Here is a 10,506-nt window from a genome sequence, read left to right as displayed (position 1 = left end):
TGAAATTGTTTCCCAGATAAGTCATACAATCATATACAAATAGGTTGGATAATTCAAATTACTGCTAATTCATAGACGAAATTGGCGGCAGGTTTCCATCGCTTACGAGCGATATTTATTAAATATAGTGTGGGAATAACTAAAACAGACGACATATTTTCAGAATGTATTTTCCTACACATGTTTGATACTATCTACTATAATGAATGTATATGAACGTGAAAATTATAGTTCTACTTTTGATAACGGGGGATCGTAGACAGCATCACCAAATAAAAATGGCGATTTTTTTGCCGGTCCAAAGTACCAAGAACTACGGGATACAAAAATCTAAGCGGCCGCAAGGGTGTCTGAATTCGTCGAAATATTTTTATGGAAAATATATTATTTAAAATTAAATTATATACTGATAAACGATTAGCCCATTTCGCATATCTTCCCGTAGGACTAGCTATGTGACTAATATTCGCATGCATATATGTCTATCGATAAAGCAAATCTTAAATGTTGATGTGATAATTTTCAACATACGTCACAAGTATCTTTTTCATTTTTAGAATTATATTAATAAAATATATCTTTGCTACAAATTTGATAACATAGTATAATATGACGTCTTACTTATCTTATTTGACAATCATTGCATTTGTCGTTGTATTGTCGATTTTCCCCGAAATTGTAAGGTAAGTCCGTATCTTTTAATGAATGTTCTTTGGAGTTGATCCAGCATTGCTTATTTTAATTTTCAAATAAATCATTCTACTAGACAACAAAACTAGACTACAAAGCGCAAAGTATATATATCAGTTGGATGTAGTTCCATCAGTTTTCACTTTCATTTGAAGAAGGAAACTTTATTTGAACTATTTATGATTCATAATAAGAACCGATATAATTTTAAAATTGTGACCTTTCATTTAATACAATTTTTATATTTGCATACAAGGTGTCTTCCTGCTCCATTTGCCCAACCACAAGATTCAAGGCAAATTTTGGAAAAACCGTCGAGTGAGTAGTGAATTTTATAAAATACTAGTTTATAGGTTTACATAAAATTGAAACTTCTTATTATTGAATTAGAGTCTCAGATTTTGAATTCATATTTTCGTATATATTCATTATTTTCTGAATTCAACCGTCTCACACATCACGTAAATCTCTCACGATCCAATGTGAAGACAATTGCTATCACGATTTTCAATCTTACCGAGTATATGTAGGAATTCGAATTCACTTAGGCGTGGAATTTTGTAAGCATGACATTAACCATCAACATCAGTTCATTTATATTTTCGGAGAAAAAATTCAAATGAGAAAAAAGTTGAAAAAGAGTACATTTCATTCTATGATTGAATTACTTTAGGCCAGGAATACTGCGGCAATCATAAGTCTTGGGTAGTCAATATTGAACATATTTCTCAATCGGACAAGAAATGTAAAGGAATCAGAGTGTCAGACGATCTCATCATCACGGTGGCACATTGCTTTGTAACTTCTGCAAATGTACACGCAAGAGCTTCGAACCCCACAGAGTGGTGAGGAATATTATATATCATTGTTATAGAAACGTTGAATGAATTTTTGCGGAAAAATTACCTATTTATTATAAACATTTTCGTGATATAGTAGATTAATATTAAAAGATGCAGCATTTAAAAAAATAATACTCACGCAGTACTACGGTCCTTGACTATATTTTTAAATTTTAGTTTTCAACCGAGTGATTACAGAGTGACGGACCATTCTGGCAACGAACAACAAGGATCACTGGTTCAACACAGCAAAAATTACCATTTTGTACCGAGGAACTTGCAATATAGGTAACCAAATCATTCATTTTTTTTTACATTGAGTAACTCAAACATTGGCGCCTGAGGGTCCCGAGACAATATATAGTCGTTTGAAAAAGTATAAAAAAGTATTTCGTAATAACTTTATCGATTCATTTACTTACAAAAATGTGATGTTTTGTATATTTAGACATGACATCGCTGTGATCAAAGTTAATTCTCAAGTCAGCTCACAGTCTTGTTGGCGAGATGATGCCAAACCAGGTCCTGATGATGTTTGTTGGATTTATTTAATGAGAGGACAAGGTATGGTTTTGTGTTTATTTTCGGGGAATATGATTTTATTTCAGACTACAAAACAGTATATCTCGAAACGAACTCGGTATTAGCTGGTTTTTGCGACGCCGAGTGTTGGGTCAGAAACCTTTCCAATAGTAATTGAAAACGGGTTTTCGACTGAGTTGTATTTATAACAATTAGCGCGCAGTAGTGTACGTCGTGCCGCGCATTTTGTCAATGAATGTGCTAGATAGAAAACGCGTTCCCATACCTCCTTTGTTTCTTGAGTCTAGCCAAATGTCAAGCGATGCTCACACTCCTTTTGAGCTAACCTACCAAGACCATTTAAACACATCACACATGCATGTAGAGATCCTATGTCAGCGTTTCAAGAAAATTGAATTACAGTATGATTACAGATATGGAATATAAAAAAGTGAATACTAAGTCTTGTCACGAATTGTATGGATACGAAGAATACAAACACCACGATAGTCCCAATCTTCAATGTACTAAAGAAGGAGATGCGGATGGCGTTGTGCCGGTAAGTTTTTTTTTGATTTTCCGACTTCTACCATGAAGCACGAATCGAAACGCCTGTTCAATAACTAAATCATTGTTCTTTATTAGTATTGTAAACGAAGTGGATTGTTAATTGCTGCAAATGCTTCAAATCAACTAAACGATCTTTTCAATATTTAGTCGGATAGTGGAAGTGTTATCGTTTGCGCCGACAGCGATGGAAAGCACTATGTCAAAGGTCTACTTTCAATGAAACACAAAAAGAAGGAGTATGCTCTTCTTATGGCAGTACATCGAGGAACTCATCGCGATATTCAAAATCAGAGAGCGAACGATTGTAAAACATGGAGAATCTGATTCAACGGTACATCTTTATTCAAGCTTAATCTTCAGGCGGCACTGTAGAGACAAATATATCGCGTTGTTCGGGCTTTCATGCCACAGATGCAATATTAGAATTGAATGTTGAAGCAATTTTTTACTGTAAAGTCTTCAAAAATAGAATATTCAAAATATACTTACCCACCTGAATTTTGAGGTTGCCTAGACCCTAGACGACATAAAAATCATTCATTTTGTATAACTTAGGATATCATAACGTGCTTTTCACGCAAGAACCCGACATTAGCCAATACCAATTATATATTATTAGTTTTATTTGTTGAATATCAACATGTTAAATGTGCAATGATAACTGATAATGTTCACACATATTGCTATTTCTTTTCGCATGATGTTTTTTATAAAAAAAACTTGCGACTATGTGTGTTTTTATCTATTTTATATTTCATGACACCGGTGTTTTTACTGTTTTTGATACTATTTAAACAAGAGCAATGTGGTGCTTTCTCATTCTACATTTCTCACTGCCAAAATTGTATATAAACCAACTAATTTGATAGATAAAATTATGCAAAACTTAATTTCGTTCACGCACATTTATTTTGTAATCAATGACTGAACTCCAGCCCTGACTCAAACCCAATGTCACAGATCAAAACAAGAACATATGAGAGAGGTTTCTGCAAAATCTAAATTTTCAATGTATAATCGAAAGTTTTTATATTTTACTATAATCATTAACTGTTACTTTTTATATTTAATTTTATCTGCTGTTGTGTGGCTCTTGTCTGTCCAATGTCTGCTTCTTCAAAATTTTATATTTATTATTTATCTAAAAGAAATAAAGATTATTGATTGCCATTTATCTTAAGAAAAAAGATATATATATCAGAAACATGCAGAGTCCAATCTGGTTTACAACCACGTCGAATCTTCAGAAGAGAAAGAGCTAATGTTCAACTTTATGGTTTATAAATATTGCTATATCCAGTCCTATTTATTACTCTCTTGTCTTTGATCAACTGGGTTAGAAACAGTAGCGTGAGAATGGACGTTTAGTATTGGCTCAGCAACCGTAGAAAAAAAATTTACAGCATTTCTCCTGAGATTTTACACAACTATAGGTTTAGGTTATCGATGCTGCTAGACAAACTGATTGATTATCTTCTCTAATTTCCCAAAAACGTTAAAGACCTCATCAAAGATAGCGTCTTCTAGTTATTGGCATTTTAAAAATCTACAGCATCTTCTGCAAAAAATTCCCGAAATTGCGTAGGGGACTTATGCAGGAATTCAAAACTCTGGTTGGAATGCACTATGAACTCAAATACATACCGAAATTGAATTAGTTAAATATGAAGGAATCATATGTATAAGTACCTCTTCATGTTTCTACAAGCTAGTGTGGTTACGATATTAGAAGTCAAGAAAAAAACTCAATATTCAACAATATTCTTATTATAACAAATGTATACTGGATGTTTAGTGCTGATATTAGTGCACATATTGCTGTCGACAAATTTGCAAAATAACGAGAATGCTACGTTGTCTATTACGACTATTAGCAAACCCATACACCGGCTATACATATATATATATAAATAAACAAGCACTATCTTTAAAACCAATTGTAAGAATTATAAATTTTGTAGCTTTCAATGTGTTACAACAAGAAATATAGACTAATTAATAGGCGAATAGATATAAGAATAAAATATAATATATTTTTCAAGAGATTCAAAAGGGACATATTTTTCAGGTAGTTGATAAAATTGCATATAAACACTTTTGCATATTACACTGTGAAAACTATGAAAAAATTAAAAAAAAAACTAATTATGTGAATATTTTCTAATATTCAAACCCAAATTGACAGACATATTCTTGGAGTTACGCGGTAAATCATCTCGTGCAATTTGAGATCGTAGACGTGTTCATCTGTATTCCTGGCTTATTATGTTCGATTCCATAATCTTGTTTAATAATTTTTACAAACGGTGAATTATAGAAATAATTACCAAAATAAAAGGTTTGCTATAAACAAAATCAGGATTACTAAAATGCTACATTTTAATAGTCCCTTTGCGAGGGAACCCAATACTTCATGCTGATACTTTATCGCAAGGGGGTGATGTGGAGCTGTATCGACAAGTGATGCTCTGATGTTTGCATGAGGGAATGCATCATCTGGTATTGGAACTTCAAGAAACTTACACAGAGGTTCCCATCCTTCCTTGCAGTTAAAAACGAGCAAATTGTTTGGTTGTGCATTCTGAGAATATATAACTAGCTTGAATATATCATATCATAATCAGCACACAGCCTATAATTAGGGTTACCATATTTTTGTGACTTCAAAGCGGGACGTCTCCAAAGACAATGACCCCTTAGGCCCTTAGCTGTTAACTTTACATTTCCGATTTTACTACATAGGCCCACATTTAAAGCTATCCCGATTGTTCGTTGACCATATTGTCATCGAGAGTTCATGTGCATATTCTCTGTATAAATATCGGGTTCAGTTTGAAAAATAGAAAGAAATTGACGTTAACGAAGTACGAATAATTTAGAATAATTAGTATTGGTTCTACATGCGATACGTTTGCTAACAATGTTAGAGAGAAACAACGAGACAAACGCATTCACCTGCAGTAGATAGGCTAGCGCTAAGTTACACAGCAACAACAGTAACAAGAACATGTTCGTGTATTATGTTGTATGGCTGAACGTCAAAGCGGGACTTTTGGCTGACTTATCGGGACGGCAGGACAAGACGCTAAAAAGTGGAACTGTCCCGCCTAAAGCGGGACGTATGGTGCGCCTACTCTTAATGAAAGGATTAGTAAACCATGGCATCTGTTATCAGCATCTACGCTTAATCTTAATTAATTGAAAACGCTCTTTGGCGTGCTCGGTTCACAGCACAGTTATATATGTTCACTGCAAATATTGTACTGCTACTTATGCTCTAAAAATTCATAAAACAACAATTTATCGATCCTAAAAATTATCCAGCGGCATGTGATATTCACAACGAGAGGTCACTGTTGCAATTTTAGTGTGGTATGTCTGAATCATATCAAAAAATATCGAAACTGGCATTTTACATACAGTTGCCCTTGGCTACGACATACCCGTGTGAGAGCTGATTTTCTTTCACATATCAAAACTACGGAAAGAAATCGAATGAAATTGCAAGATGACTTGAGACTGACTTTTTCTAACACACAAACACAAATTTCAAAGTTGGCTGCACTGACGTAAACTCTACCATCACATTGAATATAAACAGTTAATAGCGAATAAATGTATATATTGCTATGATATCCATTTTTTGTTGTTGTTATGAATATTTATTTAAGAAAATATAGTTAAAGCGGTCGTGGCATGTTTGAAATATTCGAAAGGGGTCGCGAAAAAAACGTTGGGAACCACTGACTTAAAGTATATGCAACAATTACAGTATTTTGAAAATTTCCAAAATGAGGTAGATTTTTGTATATATTATTTTTAGATGGCACTGCTACCTATCAAAGTTTGTCACAGTTTAATTTTATTTTTGTTTAAAGTGCTAGCTATTTATTTTGAAAATCAAATAATGGTTAATGCGAGATGAGAACGTTAATAAATTATCATACTTGGATCACGTGAGCGTTGTGAGCTCTGTATTTCATTTTCAGTAGTAACTCATTCATTGTTGTTTTCTTTCCCAGCACAGTTCGATCTATTCCCAAGATTACTTTGTCTGAATGGGAAAACATCATTTTCGGACTAAATATTTTAGAATTCTATGCAATAATAATATTACTTCCCCCATCATATATTTAAACATAAACGAAAAACATATATATATTGTTAGGTTCCAGAATTTCGCATAAAAAGATTATCAAAATTTTACATATATACCTGAATACGATTATAAATAGTTTAAATGTAAATAATGCATCTGATATAAATATAAAACTCTTAAAGAAACGACAAATCCGAAATATGTGTAAATATTTTAAATTTATTCGATAAGTTGTTGTTTGCTACGGTAAAATACAAAGCTATTACATGACAAAGTAAGCATTAACCCCGCCATTCTTCCTTGCATAATCTCAAACACTTGAATGATTCTTGCAAGTACGTGATTATCGAGTTTCTCAATGTGATGCATCAAACTCTTCAGCCAAACATCTTCGGAATCTCTAACTGTGAGTATTATCTGTATAATAAAAATAAACAAAATACAAATGCACCGTGGTGAGCTGACAATATTAAAACAAAACAAGAGAGCGATGCTCAAATATATGGACACGAAGACCAAAACAATTTTTGTCTGCCCACAATTCCCCCCAAAATCATATCGCGAACGAAGCTGGAACTGTGGAACAGGTACCGTAAATTACCAGTACCAGGTTTCCGGTACCTGGGCTGTCCTGGTTTTCCCAGATTCTGTGACGACGGGAACGGTGACATGTGGTAGCGGAACGTCTACAAGCACTTTTTAAGTTTATTACGTCACCACACAAAAATGAAAAACGAACAGATATTTTTGAAATATATAAAAGTAATAGCATTTTAGCGACAACAACAATCTTTCACCAATGAAAATTTCAAAGCAATTGGTCCAGTAGTTAAAGAGAAAAGCGATTTTAACAACAACAACAAAATAAAGTAAATGAAGGAGGAAAAAAACAACAATAACCACATGATAACAAAATGATTCACATGTCCACTTTGTGCCCATTATTTGTTGCTTACAGAATTTCAAAATTAGGAAACTCTGAATTTATCCGATTATCAATAGACGATATATAGGGAATTTCAAAAATGTATGTTCGGAATGTTCACTAGTTTGGTAGCTGAATGATACGTAATTTGCTTTTGCTAGTAAGACAAAGAAATGAGGCCACGAACAAATAACTAAATAAATTTAATGAATGGAAATCTCGTCACTTCGTTTTTGGGTAATTTTAATCTGGTCTTAGTTTACTAATTGTGTTTTAATTCACAAACTTTGCATTAGAAATAGTTTTATGCTTTCATACGGCGTTTTATATGGCGTTCTCAGTATTTTTCACGTGTCCAGATAATAGAATTATTTTAGGTTTGTCAGATTTATTTTTAAAAATTAAATCATTTACGTTCAGGCAGGTCTCAATTGTTAGATTTTTTACAAAATATATTTTCGTTATTACTCTATCTAAACAGCAATAATTTATTTAGCAATTTTTGTTCATTCTGTCACTGAATTAGGCTTTCGTGTTATTTATACATCTTTGAAATATTTATTTTGCTATGCGGAAGGAAATTATACTTTCTTTTTATCAATCTGATGTTTATCTTGCGTATGACCGTCGGCGTGATCTCGAGCGGCTGGACACGAGCATCTATTGTCTGGTGAGAGCCGTTTTCCGGTTGCCAGACCGGACCTGTGAGATGTTTTCCATTCCACGGCTGCGGTCGGCGATCTGGGTGTCCCGAATGTTGCCCGCGAAGCTGATATATATTTCGAGTTACCCAGGCGTTCAAAACCCTGAACTCCCCCGACTTCACGGTCCGCTCCGTTGCTCGTGTTCGGCTCCTCGAAGGGGAACTTCAAAATCACCTGATAGAGAGCATAAAATAGCTATGGTATTGCACCACGTGTCAAACACTCGTTATTTCATTCTACATCTGTAGAGCCGTCGCCGAGTTAGCCAGCCCTTCCGTAGCAATTTCTGTTTTCGTTAATTTTTTTTTATATGCTTTTCACTCGGTGGATTGGCCTTAACTGGCGTTGAATTTATTTTATAAACATTAGTTGTATAGCCACCAGATCAAGAGCCACTTGCGGAGCATCCAACATTACTCTCATATTTTGCAGTTATTTTTCTTTGGAGGGCTGGCCAAGTTATATCAACCGCATCATTTTTTTTTATATTGACGTGTTTATAAATTCATTACATGCCCAATTCATTTCTTATTCAGGTTAATTGTCATTTGTATTTATTTTTATAAATACTGTTTTTGCCCTCCTGCGCAGGGGAGGCCAGGGTACTGGCGATGTAGCCTACTGTAATAAAAGTACTTGAAGTCATTGTTGTCTACGTAACTGATTAGCAACACGATGGGTCCATTTGGTCCACAAAGGTCCATTTCGTGTTCAATAAGGCTGCGTATATGCGTAATTAAACAAAGATTTAAAAAATGTAGCCTACTCAGTCGTATTGCGATTCTGTTGAGGTGAATATGTGGTAACTGTCATTTTTATTTACTTTCATGTGAAGTGAAATTTAATCACTTGTTTGTATTAGCACTGAGTCAATTAAGTGAAAGGCTACTCATTCAAGCACCTACGCAACATTTAAGGTTACATAAAAACGTCATATCGTTTATTCGCGTTTCATTGTGGTTATAGAGCATTGCTGGAATATGCAACCATCCAGTTTTTGAGATATTGCCTGCAAAGAACTGCAACTTCAGTTCATTTTACTGTCAAGGAGAGTACACATGCAATAACTAAACATTGGTTTAATTATAGGATAACGTTTCACAACAATGCATATTCATATTCACCTTTGCATCCGGAAAATCCCGGTGAATTTCTTCCCAGAAATGACAAGCTGGCAAATCGGCAACGGCGTCTACGTTGTCGTACATTTTTTGAAACAATCCTTTGTCATATTTATTTTTGAAAATTTTCTCCCATTCGTTTTCTAAATAGTATAAATTCTCCAAAAAATCATAAACGTTATATCCCAATTTCTTCAACGCAGCACTCATTGACTTCGTTCCTGTCTTGGGAAGACCTGCTACTATAACCTTCATTTTGAGTAGTTAAAGCGAAATACACTTTGTTTTCGGTCTGAAATTCCTGGGGATAAAAGAAAATAAGCATATTCCGCACTCCGCAATTTAAATGCCGGTGGCGAAATATAGCAACAGTTTCACATTTGCTCATAATGTGAAATTCGCAATATAGGCCAAATGCGGCTCTTGATATTGGAATGTTTATCGGTAAATTTGGCAAAGAGGGCGTGGGTATACCACCGGATTCTAAACAAAAAAATTTGTCACTTTACAGTAGTAGTATCGACACAACATGATAACAATAAGCCGAATACCATTAGACCGTGTAAACCGTGTCTATTATTTCAACTAATGCCAATTGGATCTTGACTTCTTATTTCTTTATAATTACACATCAGATCCAAGTATAACGGTGTAATCATACTCTACATACGTCAACCTTTCTTGACTCTCGATTCTTTCATTATGAAACGGATGTCCTGCAGTCAGAATTTTTTGATAATCAACATCTAGCGTAATATTGCTCGAGGGACGTACATCAATGCATTTTGCAACTGGGGCTGTCAAACCAGATTAAAAAGTTGTACTGGAAACTCTCGGTAACCGCCTTCGTGACCGCTTGATAACAATAATTCCACGTGAATTTCTGTCTAATATCAGTAATAAACTTTCAAAAGTTTGAATTTTGGAGCTGGAAGAAAAGTGTGCCGTTTAAGCGCGACGAAGTAGTAGACATTTCCCACTTAAAAAAAACGACATGATTGATTGACAGAGCTGTTGACTACACACTCCACTG

The 10,506-nt window shown here is 34.3% G+C and overlaps 2 protein-coding genes across 3 annotated transcripts; one reads left to right on the top strand and one right to left on the bottom strand.

Moving 5' to 3' along the window:
* Positions 1-538: 538 nt before the first annotated feature.
* On the top strand, positions 539-3,798 carry LOC120348107 (uncharacterized). The gene is made up of 7 exons (XM_039418227.2): positions 539-683; positions 947-1,008; positions 1,364-1,535; positions 1,710-1,820; positions 1,981-2,096; positions 2,489-2,613; positions 2,772-3,798. The coding sequence occupies exons 1-7, from the start codon at positions 610-612 to the stop codon at positions 2,946-2,948; spliced, it is 837 nt and encodes a 278-aa protein (XP_039274161.1). The 5' UTR covers positions 539-609; the 3' UTR covers positions 2,949-3,798.
* LOC120348108 (uncharacterized) lies at positions 3,625-10,506 on the bottom strand. Of its 2 annotated transcripts, XM_039418230.2 has the most exons (5): positions 9,477-10,506; positions 6,990-7,140; positions 6,572-6,678; positions 5,148-5,205; positions 3,625-3,765 (listed from the first exon to the last, which is right to left on the bottom strand). In XM_039418230.2, exons 1-5 carry the CDS (start codon positions 9,726-9,728, stop codon positions 3,758-3,760), a joined length of 576 nt encoding a protein of 191 aa, XP_039274164.1. In that variant the 5' UTR covers positions 9,729-10,506; the 3' UTR covers positions 3,625-3,757. The 2 variants fall into 2 exon arrangements, with proteins under 2 accessions (XP_039274164.1, XP_039274162.1); XM_039418228.2 differs by lacking the exon at positions 3,625-3,765 and having other exon boundaries at positions 4,222-5,205; positions 9,477-10,505.

The sequence above is a fragment of the Styela clava genome, chromosome 11 (assembly GCF_964204865.1).
Source record: "Styela clava chromosome 11, kaStyClav1.hap1.2, whole genome shotgun sequence".
Taxonomy (NCBI): Eukaryota; Metazoa; Chordata; class Ascidiacea; order Stolidobranchia; family Styelidae; genus Styela; species Styela clava.
This window is presented reverse-complemented; position numbering and strand designations above follow the sequence as displayed.